Source organism: Puma concolor, chromosome B4, assembly GCF_028749965.1.
Source record: "Puma concolor isolate L17-30 chromosome B4, mPumCon1.1.hap2, whole genome shotgun sequence".
Lineage (NCBI taxonomy): Eukaryota > Metazoa > Chordata > Mammalia > Carnivora > Felidae > Puma > Puma concolor.
This window is the reverse complement of record NC_141673.1, coordinates 80,243,897-80,259,515: the sequence shown is the minus strand read 5'-3', so window position 1 is coordinate 80,259,515 and position 15,619 is coordinate 80,243,897. Positions and strand designations below refer to the sequence as shown.

General features: G+C 41.3%; 1 protein-coding gene across 4 annotated transcripts in view; it reads right to left on the bottom strand.

The window, feature by feature from the left end:
- TMTC1 (transmembrane O-mannosyltransferase targeting cadherins 1) overlaps nt 1-15,619 on the bottom strand; it is a 280,253-nt gene that overhangs the window by 66,777 nt on the left and 197,857 nt on the right. For all 4 annotated transcript variants that reach the window (XM_086713729.1, XM_086713726.1, XM_086713728.1 and 1 more), the window contains one exon: nt 10,014-10,127. In XM_086713729.1, the coding sequence (XP_086569855.1) occupies nt 10,014-10,127 (114 nt within the window). The remainder of the gene's footprint in view (nt 1-10,013; nt 10,128-15,619) is intronic.

The following is a 15,619-nucleotide window of genomic DNA, read 5'->3' as shown; positions in this document are numbered from 1 at the left end:
AATGTAGGAATGTTCTTTGTCAAACCCTTATCCCAAAGTCTGTCAATCCTTCATCATCTAAAGCAAATGATCCCCACAGGCACCAGAGGCACTTCCTCCAAGCCTTTCTGATACACTGAACACCAAGTGGAATTTCAGACACATGCAATTTTAAAAGCTACATTGAAGGTTGTAAGGAAATCCAAAGTCCTACGTGACAGATCAATGTGCGCATGGAATCCTTACTGTAATAACACTTTGTAGCATGAATAGTACTCTGCAGGAAAAGTGTGTCCATATTCCTAATCAATAACTGCCAATGAAGAAGATCATGAGGGACAGGGAAGGAGAAGGGTACATATCCTGAATATCCACCTCAGGAATTGGTGGTCACCACTGGCAGAAACTAGGGGTATTAAATGCCTTGTGATACATACGACAGCCCTGCATAATGAAGAGCTGTTCCATCTAAATTGTTGACGGCTCTCCCACTGAGAAACAGTGCTTGTTATTACAGAGGGGTCCTCCGACTCTAAGGGAGCCTGTGATATTTTATGCATTATATTCCCTCAGTCTTTCTTTCAACAATCACTTATTGGGCACTTACTAAGGGCCCACAGAAATAAAGAGAAAGCAGCCCTTGCTCTCAAGGAGGTCCCGTGGCAGAAGAGGGAGAGACAAGGACACCAACTTACTTTAGTGCACTATGGTCAGAGCACACAGGGCAGAAAGAGACAAAGCAGAAGGAGGGGAGTATAAGAGACAGGAGCTCACGGCAGGAGCCATGGTAATCACCAAGGTGTTGCCAGGAGAGATGATGCGTTACCAGAGAGGCAGTAAGAGTTAGGGGGAAGGGGAGGAGGGGATACAAATAGGAAGAGGAAGGAAGGCTGCTTCAGAGAGAGAAAGCAAAACCAAACAGAACTCAGGAAACAAAACATTTTACTCCAGCTTAAGCACAAACTAGAAAGGAAGGCAATAAAGGAAAAGGAGCAGGTTTGGGACAAAAGGTGGTAATGTGAATCTCAGGTGCAGAGAGGGTAATTTGTGGAAATGTCCAGGAATCAGATGGACAGATAGCTCTGACAGGAAAGCTATGTGGTGAAATTACAGATCTGAGAGTTAATCAGCATACAGACATTAACTAAAGCCTTTGGAACTCAAGAAATCCCTTGGGAGGAAAGCAAAGATTGAGAAAAGAAGGTGACCTAGCAGAGGGGTCTGAGGACTCCTCTATTAAGGGTTTGGAGGAGAGTCTCAAGAAATAGAAGAAAAACCATGACAGCATAAAAGCTGAAAAAGAACCTGTCTAAAAAGGAGAGAGCAGTCAACAAAATTAATGCTGCCAAGCGTCAAGTAATTTACTGATATATTTATTTTTAATGTTTTATTTATTTATTTTGTGTGTGTGTATAAGAGAGAGAGAGAGAGGGGGAAAGAAAGAATGAGCAGGGGTGGGGCAGAGAAAGGGAGAGACAGAATCCCGAGCAGGCTCCACGCTGTCAGTGCAGAACCCAAATGCTGGGTTCAAACTCACAAACCATGAGATCATGACCTTAGCCAAAGTCAAGAGTCAAAAGCTTAAATGACTGAGCCACCCAGGGGTCCTGAGAGTCAAGTAATTTAACTGCCAAGCAGCGTCCTCCTCAGGAGTTACCCACCTGGAGGCAGCTGGTGTGCTGGAGGAAAGCAGTTTCAGTGGTGGAGAGGGAACCAACTGCAGTTGAGTGATGAGAAGGACACAAGGGAGAAGAAGACACTGAGACTTGCAGGAAATTTCACTACTTGAAAGGTGGGAAGAGACAGACTGAATGGCAGGAAGGGCTAACAGGAGATGTAAAGGCTGGTTTGCATATTTATTTAAAGATGGCAGGGACGCCTAGGTAGCTAGTCGGTTAAGCGTCTGACTTCCACTCAGGTCATGATTTCACAGTTCGAGCCCCTCATCGGGCTCTGTGCTGACAGCTCAAAGCCTGGAGCCTGCTTCAGATTCTGTCTCCCTCTCTCTCTGCTCCTCCCCCACTCACACTCTGTCATTCTCTCTCTCTCAAAAATAAATAAACATTATAAAAATTTCAAAAAATAAATAAAGATGGCAGAAGCCTGAGAATATTTAAGTATTAATGGAAAAGTGCCCAGTAAAGGAAGGGTTTTAAACGAAATCTCTGAGGAGCTGGAAATGATGCACTCCTGAGCACAGGAGTCAGCCTCAGAGGAGACAAACCAGAAGGGTAGGTAATTGGAGAGGAGGGGGGCAAGATGGGTTTGGAGGCAGATTAAATTTATGTTCTGTAGAAGCAACTAAGGATCTACTTTTGATGGTTTTTAGTTTTTACACTGTATTTCAGTTACCATTTTTAAAAAGTGGTTTAGTTAATTTATTTTGATGGGGGGGAAGGGGCAGGAGAGAGAGAGAGAGAGAGAGAGAGAGAGAGAGAATGAATCCCAAGCAGACTCCACGCTGTCAGTGCAGAGTCTGATGTGATCACACAAACCATGAGATGATGACCTGGGCTGAGATCAAGAGTCGGATGCTTAACCAACTGAGCCACCAAAGCGCCCCCTTGATTACCATTTTTAAAAATTTCAGGTAATTCACAAAGAAAAAGAGACCGTTCAAAGATGTCTACATGCAGCATTCATCCATCCAACATGCATTTACTAAGAGCCACATTCCTGGCATTGTTCTCCAGGCTGGGGGAAAGGACACAAATCTCTACTCTTCTGGGGCTTTCCTTTTAGTGGAGGGAGACAGACAATTCACAAAATGATAAGTAGGTTAGAGGGTGATAAAGGCAGTGGATAAAATGAAGCAAAGAAGAGGAATAGAGTACGTTGGTGGTGACCGCACTGTTAGGTGGGGTGGCCCGGGAAGGCCTTGGGACAAGATGACATAAGTAGGGAGTCCTGAAGGAAAGGAGTGAGGCAGCTGTTTAGAGAGTGAGAGGGTGTTCTGGGAAGAGGGAACCACAAATTCAGAGTCCCTAAATAGGAAAGTGGCCTGACTGATGTGTGCCTGGAGCCCTACACGGCTGGAGCTGAGTGGTCAAGACAAGGTGCAGGAGGTGAGGTGTGAGAAAGACAGTGCAGGGCATGGAGCTAGCTGCAGGGGCCTTGAGAGACAGGAATCCAAGTGAGAGACGATGGGCCGTGGAGGTGGAGAGAAGGGTCAGATTTGGGATATAGTCATAACATATAATGAGTTTATCACTGCCAGGTATACACACACTGCTTTAAGCTTTGAAATAAATTAATTATCTTATAATATTCCAACCCTACGAAGTAGGTAACACCACTATTTTCATTTTAATAAAAAATCTAAGTGATATTGTTTAAACTGTCATAATTGCTTATATACGAAATTGTAACATAAGCTAGTGTAGTGGATGCTGTCTTACAGCACCCAGACAACACCCATGTCTGAAGCACTTGCTGACAGCTCACATGGGGGTCTTCTCTGGGCATTGCTCTCCGCCTCGGGGGAACTGCCTCACTAGAGGCTACCCGCCCTGCCTGGGGCAGTGATTGGTTGATAAGGGGGCATAAAGGTTCCACTTCTTGCCTCCATTCTTGGCAACCCTGAGGGGCCCTCCCAACTCCAGAGCTTCCTAAGGGGTCAGCTGAAGCCCTGGGACTGCACTGCCCTCAACCCTCCCCCGCATTGACCATCCTGCTTCCCTGGCTTCCTTCCCTGGTGTTCCAGAGAGCACTTCTTAATAGACTTCCTGCATGCAAATCCCTGCCCCAGGGATTCTGTTTCCTGGGGAAGCACAGCAAGTTTTTAAAGTGAAAGTGGTATAAGGCAGGGAAAAGAAGAAGAAGAAGAAGAAGAAGAAGAAGAAGAAGAAGAAGACGACGGAGTGAAATATTTTTGTTGTTATTTTATTTTTTTTTCAACGTTTATTTATTTTTGGGACAGAGAGAGACAGAGCATGAACGGGGGAGGGGCAGAGAGAGAGGGAGACACAGAATCGGAAACAGGCTCCAGGCTCTGAGCCATCAGCCCAGAGCCTGACGCGGGGCTCGAACTCACGGACCGCGAGATCGTGACCTGGCTGAAGTCGGACGCTTAACCGACTGCGCCACCCAGGCGCCCCTGTTGTTATTTTAAATGTTTGTTTATTTTGGGGAGAGAGTGTGAGCGGGGGAGGGGCAGAGAGAGAATCCCAAGAAAGATCCATGCTGTCAGTGCAGAGCCTGAGGGGCTTGAACTCACAAACCATGAGATCATGACCTGATCCAAAGTCAGATGCTCAACCGACTGAGCCACCCAGGTGACCCTGGAAATGTTCTTGAGTAGAAATTACACAACCTTCATTCAGAAATTTAGTCCATAAGTATGGCCATAATATGAGTCAATTCTAGTTTTCTAAATGAAATAGGGCTTAACTTCTTGGATTTAAGGAATAAAACTGCTATTCTTAATTAACACAAAATATATACAGTAAAGTTATTATTTCATCAACAAAAACATAAAACTAATTTCAACTGTCTACTTGTGATACTGGAAAGTGTATTTAGACTTTTATAAACGAAAATACCACACGGGCAGAAAAGCCTATCTCCACTTGTTAAACCTGGCTAACAAATGGTCCTGGAATTTTAATTCTTTCCAGAAATACATGGCAGCTGGTATCCAAGGTCACTTTCACTCGTAAGAGTTATTTTAAATGTTCACTTAAAATAGGCTGTGTAATGAAGGACTTTTAAAACAGCCAATAAATCCTGATTTAAGAAAAAAAAAATGTTCACACGCTACCAGCTTTATAGACAGCATTTTTCAAAGGAATTATATAAAGCAATCTTATTGATAAACTAAGAACATTAGTGAACAGTGGGTTAATTACACATAGTTAGATTTCTTTAGACTCTAATGATAATGCTGTTTCTTCGATTCTTTCATTACTATCTGTTTTCCCCATGTACTCCTACAGTCTAATGGAGTCTCCTTGCAGAGTTCTGGTTATCCACGCAGGACAGAGTGCAAAGAATGCTATCTGTGGTTGCTATTATCATGACAAGTCTCTATTTTTTGCATTAAAAAAATGCAGTCAGGGGCTCCTGAGTGGCTCAGTCGATTAAGCATCTGCCTGTTGATTTCAACTCAGGTCTTGATCTCACGGTTTGTGAGTTTGAGCCCCAAAGGGATTCCTTGCTTGGGATCCTCTCCCTGTCTCTATGTCCCTCCCAGCTCTCTCTCTCTCTCTTCACCACCCCCCCCCCAATAAATAAATAAACATTAAAAAAATTCCAATCAGGAAGATTTTTAGTTCTATGCTGTCCCACATGTTAGCTAATTAAATAGCTAGTAGAGATTTCTTTGGTACAGGAGCATTAAAAGCACATTTCTTCCCTTTTAATTATGCAAATAGAAAAGAGCTTGGTCAAGGACTTCTATCCCCTTCGAATAGTCCATTCATTCCCTTCAGATTTTCTGTTTAGAACATCAACAACAGATGTATCGGGAATGGAAAAGGCTGCTCTAAGGGTCCCCTGGCTGCCCAAGCATATTTGAGTACCCTCAGGAAAGGGTAATGTATCTCCTGCTTGATAGGAGTATGGGAAGGTGGAAATCTCAGATGATTTACTGTGTATTTCATGTTGAAAGCATACCTGTGAGAAAGAAACAGCTGTCTGGGTGACTGAAGATCACAGCCCTTGTATTAGGAGGGAATCCTACATAGCACTGATATCCAATCACTGGAGATACTCTGGGTGTAGTGCGCCAGGAGGAAGAGGGCATCTACGCGAACAACTGTTCCATAGAACATGGGACAATTTGCTGCTGACAGTGGGGAGGCCTTCCTGACTCACCTGGACAAAGGTGAACTCTATTCATTCCCAGGTGGGGGGGGCTCTTGATGGCCAGCCCATTTTAACCAACCAGTAACTGAGTCATGCAGGGAATTTAAGTATAAAATGAAAAACAATTTCCATGACTCTATCACCTGTAGTGAAAAATCTTTTAAAATAGTCTCTTCACTATGTCATCAGATTTCCAGATGTTCTCTATTCTCTGGAAATATCCACAACTTAATAAACTTTCTCTATAAGCCTGGGCATTTTTTTTTTAATTTATTTTTTTTTCAACGTTTTTATTTATTTTTGGGACAGAGAGAGACAGAGCATGAACGGGGGAGGGGCAGAGAGAGAGGGAGACACAGAATCGGAAACAGGCTCCAGGCTGTGAGCCATCAGCCCAGAGCCTGACGCGGGGCTCGAACTCACGGACCGCGAGATCGTGACCTGGCTGAAGTCGGACGCTTAACCGACTGCGCCACCCAGGCGCCCCATATAAGCCTGGGCATTTTTCATTCTGTAAGTTGAGTTGTATGAGTAAAAGCCAGTTGTGTTTATTGACAGATTTACTACAGTTTTAGTTTTTATTGCAACTGTACAATGTAATGAAACATTTTGCAAATTGACAAAATATAAATGTGGAAAAAAAGAGAGCTGTTATTTATATAGAAGCTAAGGAAATACTCTGGAAATACTCAAAAAAGAGAAGCTGCTCAAGAAATTGCTGTGGAATTAGATGTAAGAGTAACTGTAAAAGACTACAGGAGGAAAATCAGAAAAATCTCAGTCATTACATTTTTACGCCCCTTTAAAGTATCAAAACCTGATCATCAGAGAAATGATTTATGGATGCGATTTTTGCAGGTTATAATCAGTTGACTCTTACCCAAAGGAAAAAGCTTGGTTTGATATTTGAAGATTGGTGAATGTATGTACATGTGAAACTTGAGGGTACAATAAATCATTCAAGAATGTGCATAATTTGTCTTACGATTCTCCACTTTTAACTGACTTTTGAAGCAAATCAACAGGCCACTGGCCAAGGGCACATGCAGTATCTTCTGCACTTTATCCAGGCAGGGCCACCATCTCTCCTTGTGGGCTTCCTGGATGAGTCATTTCATGGAGTTTTTGTGCAGGAAGAGGTAAGATATTGGGTGGTCTCTGAACTTTCTACTCCCCTCATGTGAGATGCAATGTTAGAAACTTTCTCCAGGTTTTGAACAATGGTCGGCAAGCTCTGGAGGCAAATGGCAGATCCACCAGTGCTGTTCTGATATTCCACCATATGGAATCCTGAACTTTATAGAGCCTGGAATAGGTATAAACATGAGAGCTGCCCCTCACAGCAAAACAAAGCTAACACTTGTGTTCACTGAGGATTTGAGAGAAGAGTTTTGCCATTTTCCTTTGCTGATTTGGGTCTTAATCTGAATCTATAACCTCAGCTGCAGCATTTTCCAGGGGAGATTTTCCTTGCACTACAGAAATATAATAAATGAGGTACACCAAAAGGGAGGAGAAGTTAGTGGTGCTTCTTTGTTGTCTAAAACATAGAATAAGGTTTAAAAGAAGCAGAATATTCATGGCATATATAATTACCAATTTAATGTAGCATTATTTCCAGCATTGTAAGCCAGCCAAAATGATATTGGTATAGATACAACCCTAATGACTAATTTCATCATTGCCTTTGGGATCTACCCAGTCATTACAACAAAAATGGATAATTGTTGGGACTGATTTCAGATAATAGTGCCGTTAGCCCTGCATTTTCCTAATCATTCTCTTTCTTGCTGTGTGCAAATATGGAAACCATCAGATACACTAAAGTTGAAACACGGAGGAAGGAGTCAGAGCGGGGGGTGGGGGAGAGCTCTGTCTCAGCAACTTCCACAAAGAAAGAACAATATTAAAATAAGGGCAGGGGTGCCTGGGTGGCTCAGTTGTTTAAGCGTCTGACTTTGGCTCAGGTCATGATCTCACAGTTTGTGAGTTTGAGTCCCACATCGGGCTCTGAGCTGACAGCTTAGAACCCGGAGCCTGCTTCAGATTCTGTGTCTCCCTCTCTCTGCCTTTCCTGTTCACACTCTGACTCTCTTTCTCAAAAATAAACATTAAAAAAAATTAAAAGATAAAATAAAATAAGGGCAGTCTTCCAGTCATCTCGGATAAATAATCATGAAAATGATGAATAGTCCTGGTATTTTCCTTTTCTCTCTAGCACAAAGAGTGACAATTTATTTAAAAGCAAACAAACAAAAAAACAAACCCAGATCCATTGAAAATTCACCACAGAGGTATCCACACAAAAATGATGCTACTTAAATCAGAAGTATTTTGAGCCTGGTGTGAGAGGATGAAATATTTCACTAATTACTATGCGGTGTATTTATAGCTTTAATTGTTTTCCCCCCACTTCTCAAGGGACATGTTTCTTCCAGAAGCACAGTTGCCGAAGCAAACATTTATTTTTATTGTTTCATGGGAAAAAAAACGGTAGTACCCAACCAGCTACTATAATTCTGTAAAATCAGCTGCTAGAGAATTTTATGTAATTTATACTTTTGCCCCAAGCAGTGCCTTAGGGTCTGCCTTATTTTTCTGTTTGAACTTGACAGAAAATAGTCTGCTGGAATGCAATAAATTTTAAAAGATTCTGATAATACTTCCTTTCAACGAATACTTTTCAGGCAAACTTACTGCTCTTTTCTTCTCTTCAAGAATGCTCACCTGAAATCCTGAAACATCAATTAACCATTAAGCCAAAACATACTTTATTTGTACCCTTGAAGGAATATGCCTCTTTAAAAAAGATATCTCCTCATTGCAAAAATAATACATGTTCATTGTGGAACATCTGGAGTACAAAATATACAGAAAAAAATTAATCTACTCACTAACCAGAGGGAAGTATTGTAAACATTTGGGTAAACTGGCTTCCAGTGAAAGAATAGAAATCTGAATTAAATCTTAAAAATGATCTTTTATTCCTAAATAAAAAACCTATTTTCCTTAAAAAAAGTTTTGTTACAATTTTCCTCTGGGACTTCCATTTCTTGGATCTTTGGAATAGTATTTGATAGTGAACTTGACGTGCACAGTTTAAAATTTTTATCATATTGAATGCTAAGAGACCCTGAAGTCTAAAATATTTCAGTTGATGAATAATATACTTATGTAAGAACACCGTTCAAAAGGATAATTTAAAAAATCAGGCCAGTGACTTTCAGAATGATGATTTCAAACTAAGCTTTGAGACAATGCTAGTACATGCTTCAGAGAAATATCTATTTGTTTGGTATGCATACTTTAAGCATATCCCAAAGTGGAACACTAGCCCAAAATTCAACCAAAAGGGGGCCAATCTGCAGGGGTATGGAAACCTCTCTAAAAAGCTTCCATGAGTCTCACAGTACTCAATAAAAGAGAAGACTCACCTGTCTGTGTTTTAACCATTTGGAGATTCCAAGCTATGTATAGTTCTCCTGCCTCCACATGTTCCAGATTAAAGACATTTATCATGTGGGATCTTTTAGATAAGACCATCTTGAAAGCCAGGATTGCAATTGTGAGTATTCAAGAGCAATAGAGGCTGCCACTGGTAATATAGGCTTACATTTGTAGTTTCTCTTAAAGTGACATGTAAAGCTCTGTTTAGTATAGTCTCTTCCAAATGAATACAGGGAGATGAGTACAAGAAGAGTGTCAGGGCTGTTTATACACACACACACACACACACACACACACACACACACGCCCCTTATTAACATATTCCCAGCATGGTAATCAAGTGTCTTCTAGTACTCTTTCTATTGAATACAACTATCAGGGTATTTATTTCATTTCCATACTCAAATGCCTTCATATAAATCCTTTCTGATAACGGGAAGCCTGAAGTGAGAATTCACTGGAATACACGTTCTCAGAGTTTACTGGTGTATTTTTGACAACCAACTCCTGTTCTTCTGCATATGTGTATTTGACTGGGTGTCACTTGAGTATCGTGTAGCAATGGAAACTTTTACAGGAAAACACCAAGAATTAGTAGCAAGGCAGAGTTACCACATTCACAACAGACTTGAGCACTGAACAGAAGATGGGGAGTCCAGGATCCATACCACCTCCAAGGAGATGTTCATTGCCCGCCCCCCTCCTCCCCCCCCCACACACACTGGGAGGGTGAGTGAATGAACCTGAGAAGCACAGCAGGGAAACAGTCCTAGGGCGCTTACCTGAGGGCTGTTCTGTAGTGGTAGATGGCTTCCCGGTTCCGACCTTGATCCTTCAGGAAATTGGCGTAGTTGTAGTGAACCTTGGCATTGTGGGGCAGAGTTTGAACTCCAGACCTACAATTAATACATTAAAAAAAAAAAAAAAGAACAACAGAATACTAGTTAGGAATACTGTCAGTTTCTTTCATGTTTTACTCAGTTTCATGAACCTTCATTTGAAATGTCCATTGCATCCATCTAAGTCAGGTTTTCCAAAATTTGTGAATCGTGTCACTTTATTAAATATGCTTCTCTGGAAAATAATGAAGGCAGTGTGTGGTTGTGCACAACTAAACAAACATGCTGACCGCATATGAAGCAGAGGGGGTGGGATGGGATAATTCTCTGGAGAACAAAACTGCATGCTCAGGTTAATTCAGTTTTTTCCTTCCTTGCTTCTTTTGTTCACTTACAACCTTCCTTTAAAAAAAAATGGAGAGCATCTACAAAAATATATCATTACTAGACTGGCCTCCCTATTATGTTTTATTGGAAATTAACATTTCCCATGTACCAGGCCTGGGCTAATTAAAATAAATAAATAAACAAATGCAGGTATAATTATTATTTTACAAGTTGCAGACAAGGAAATGAGGTTTTGCTCAAAAAGGTAAAAAAAAAAACCAACCTTGCTTAAATGTCACTGTATTAGTCTGCTTGCACTGCCATAACCAAATACCTGGGGAACGCCCACAGAATAGCACTGAAATTTTGGAGACGATTCAAGGGGCAAGTGGGGGCAGGAGAGGAGCCATTTCTCATTCATAACTAGCCCACACATTTAACCTGTACACAACTACACAGCTGGTAAGTGGCAGAAATGGGACCCTAGAGGATTGTAGTTTGGTTCTAGAGTCCCTCGTTCCCTCACATGCAGGGAGGTGGGGGCAGGGGAATGATGAAAGAAAACGGGTTGGAGGGCCACTTGGAAAGAAAACTTCCGGAATTCTTGAGGATTAAATGCGGGAGGGGGACAGCTGATGAGAGAGAGCAAGGAGAAAGCATAACAACCTAGTTTCTGGGCAACTTTAATGCACTACTACCTCTCCCAGATAACATACTTTCATTCAGTTTTTAACTTATTTTTTTTTTAACGTTTACTTATTTATTTTTTGGAGGGGGAGGGGCAGAGAGAGAGAGGGGGAGAGAGAATCCCAAGATCGCGGGGCTCAATCTCACAAACTGTGCGATCGTGACCTGAGCCAAAATCAAGAGCTGGACACTCAACTGACTGAGCCATCCAGGTGCCCCTAGTTTTAAATTTAAAGGTAAGATTAATAGAAGGATTTCATACAAAGTGTTAAAACCGTGTTGGGGAAATATGCAAGGGCACTGTAATCTCTGTTGAACGTTCAGTGAAATAACCAGCAGAGACAGTCCCACTTAAAATCCACTGGCTGGACATCTGAGGAACTCTCCAGAGGACAGAACTTACAGAACTTACAAGGGGCTAGAGACCAATCCAAGGGCAACATCATCTGAAGCAGCAGACTCCACACTTACCCAGGTTGCTTCAGGGACTTCAAATGTATGGCAGGTAGCTGGGATTTTTTGGTGGGTGGGGTGTGGTTGAACACAGACTAAATCTGTATCAGGAGCAGTTAAACCTCAGATCCTCATCCCTACCCTTAAAAGCTAAGTGACTTTTTTCATTATTCTTTCCCCATCCCAGCAAAAGGCAGGAGTTTTACTCTCTGGAAAAATAGAGTTAGAGAGATCCTGCACTCAGGAACAACAGGTACAGCCGAGGGAAGGGGGAAGAGCTGTACCTTAAAGGTAGATTATGGGAGAATCTGTATTCTGAACAGTGGGATCTCAGTTTGTCCTCCTTAAAAAGCTCTCTGAATAGCCAGGATTAGACTTCTCGGGAGGAGCCTGGAGGAATTTTCTCAGAAACTGACCCACCCAAGACAAAAGATATACAAATGCTGACATTTGGGTTCTCCAGTAAAATCATCAGTATCCTTCAATCGCCCTATGGTGAGGTCCAACAGCTGCCACATAGACCTAGAATTTTAATGTAATATTTAAAATGGAAATTACCCAAAGTGTTTCTAGTCACAGGGGAAAAATCTGGGTCAGAGTGGTAATAATGGCTTTAAAAAATTCCAATTTTTAACCAGGAAAACTTCTGATTTTTCTATCCAGAAATAAATAGTGCAAGGTAATAGGCAGATTTTAAAGGTAACTTTGATTTCAGCGTGGATATAACTGGCATATTGGAATTGACCCTTCCCTCTGTGTGATTGGCATGGTGACTCTCAATTATATTTCACCCGAGGAACAGACAATTAGGCCTGTGGAAGCATAGCCCCTGCTCGGATCAGGCATTGTTTAGTGATGGCCAGAGGAAGTAATAATATTCATAACAGGCAAGCTGATGTGGGTGGAGTAACTTGAATCCTAAGAACACACTGCTTTTTCCATTGTTGTTTTTGACCTTTATGTTCTCTCTGTGATATTTTTCTGCTATGTTTTTCCAGTCTCTCATTTTACAATGACTAGTTTGTGGATAAAGGGAAATAAACAACTGGCCAAAGGCAAAACTTTCCACGTTGCTGTAACTGGCCAGGCTGCTCTTGCTTCCAGAACCAGGCTTTTCTATTTGCTCTCTTGATGCTATGGTTTCATAACCCCAACTGTTTTAGTGGAACCAAGCAACTTATATGCATTTATTCTACAAAGACATGTAGTATTCATTAATTATACAGCTGGATCCCGATCCCGATTAATAATCCCAGTGATGATTACAAAGAAAAATCTCCCATTCAATTCAGGATCCTAATTCATGTACCTCATAGTTCTCCTCCATGCCTCTTGAAAAATAACAGAAACAGGGGAGCAGGGATGGCTCAGTAGGTAGAACATACGACTCTTGGTCTCTGCGTTGTGAGTTTGAGCCCCATGTTGGGTGTAAAGATTGCTTAAAAATAAAAATCTTAAAAAAAAAAAAAGAAAATGAACAGAAACAATAAGAAAAGCCACTGCTTTCAGGTGTATCTCTGAGTTTATAGAAGATCAATTTGTTTTACTGGTGTCACTGGACAATAGGTCACAAGAACCATCCCCAAATTCCTGATTAGAAAACAAACGTTAAAAAAAATTAATGAGCAGCATTCAACCCAAGGGTAACAGGAAAGGAAAGTAAGAAGGATTTGTGGTTCTCTTCAATTCCGACCCTGCTCTGTCCTGAGGCAGCACAATGCCTCACTCAGGATGGCTGGTACTCACAGAATGGAATGCTCAGTTTGAATCAAGTTCTGGGCTGAGCACCCATTTCCATGGACTGACTGTCTCCTTTTATCCCTTCAGTAACTCATTGGTTGGGTAGAATTATTGTACCTCCATACTACAGATGAGGAAATTGAAGTTCAGAGAGATTAAGACCTTTTTTTCTAAAGTTACAGACCTAGAAAGCAGTTGAGAAGAGATTTCAACCAAGGCCAATACGTGGTCAGAACCATTCCTGAAGCTGATCAACACTTGATGCTAAGCCAGAAAGGTACCACAGGATATAGTAACATTATAATTTCACTATCACAATGTTTATCTTATTGGTAAGCAAACTATGGCCTTGTGGGCCACAGGCGCGCCAATGTGTTTGCCTATTATTTTTGGCGTCTTTCCCGAGACAACAGCAGGGTTGGGTAGTTGCAAAAGAGACTGTATGGCCCACAAAGACTAAAATATTTACCGTCTACTCCTTTACAAAAGAATCTGCCAATCCTCAGTATATATTCTCTGCCTTGGGAGGTCTGCTGATCTCTGGCTTAGCAATTCAGAAAGCAAGAAACAAATGTGTTTCCTACAGAGATGGAGAATAATCTAGGCCATAAATTCTTAATTGATGGTCCATAGATCACTTAAATACTTCATGAATGCGATTCAAAGAGACCCTTAACTACATTGCAAATAAAAGAAAAATGCAGCCTCTGCCTTTTCAGGTATTTCTAACATTTGGGGGGTAGAAGGGATTTTACCAAATTGTGTTACTACAGTATTTTTTACTCCAAACAATGTAAAATTGTGGACTGTTACCAGGCTCAGCTGGAGCTATGCAGTTACCCTCTTTCCAGGTTAGGATATCAGAATAGTTTCTTGGCACAAAGAATTAAAGAAAATATACCTTGCAGCTATTATTATGAACCAATCCCTCCCCCCACTCTCCCATTCTCCCTCTCTCTCTTTTTTATACTGGGCTTATTTAAGTTAGAAAACAAAGTAAAAAATGGGTGTAGCAAAGCTTACATATTCTTGTATATCAAACTTGGGTTCAAATCCTGCTTTCTCTTCACAGCTATTTCAGTTTGGACCAATTACTCTCTTTGAGCCTCTGATAAGACACAAGTTCAGGCTTCTTACGCTTTTGTGTGTACGATTCTTGCCAGTGGAACTACAAAGCCGTGAGGGGGGCCTGCATCTGTATCTCCTAAAAATACATCATATGGTGAGATCTTTTTTTGTAAGAGGAGGCCTCAGCTGGAAAGGCTGGGGCTTAACTGAAAGTTGGATTTTCTCCAACGCAAAGGTCTGTCCTAAGACACTCTGTAAGACTGTTCACAGCACTGCCAAGCAAAACCACCCCATGTAGTAAGAGAGGCCTTAATGAGACCATATGTCCAAGGGATGGTCAATGAGTTCACTGTTTAGAACAGAGGAGTAACCAGAAGCAGGGCCTCTGACACAGGGACATCGCCTTATCTAGAACTATTACAAACTTTTCTTACTCAATACAGTCAGTTCTTGATTTTGATCATTATGGCTAATTTGGGTTGTTTTCATCCTTACATACTTGGTTCAGGTCTACGAGACAACAGTTCATGAAGGGCCTGCGCTCTTCTTAGCGCTTAGGCACTGTCCTGCTCTACCTCTGTCTACAAGTGGCTACATTATGTTAACATGTGTTTATGTGTCTGACCCTACACAGACTTCCAGCTCCTCTTCCTCTTTCTCTCTTCCCCCTGTCAACACCAATCTCTTTCATACCCTAGAACAGAGCCTACAGCCATAACTTGAAAATTTACATAGTGTTTACCATACTGCCTTCTGCATCTTTTACATAATCATTTATTCTTACACTACACCTGAAAGATAAACATTCTTGTTATTACTCTAAGTTTCAAAATAAAGAGAACTAAGGCATGGAGTCGTTAAGTAACTTTCCCAAGATCATACAGCTATTAAATGATGGTACTTGGAGAGGACCCAGAAAGTCTAACTCCAGCCCCCACACTCAACCAGTAACCCTATCTTCCTTCAAAGATTCTTGATAAATGTTCATTCAACTGATTCCAGCATGACTCAGCACAGATGAATACATACAAATATCTGGTCTTTGAGGAGAAAGAATATTCTTAATGTCTCAGATTCTTAAAACTTTTCTTGGGACATACATAAATTATAATAGGCCAAGTTTTCAAAGAACTATCAAAAGCTTTGATTTGCATGTTATACAAAATTCCATTTGATCACCAAAGGCCTCTTAAGGGCACAAAACCTCTTCAAGCACATATGTGGAATGGTTATGTTTTAGTAATCCACTGTCACTTACTACATGCTTCCATCTG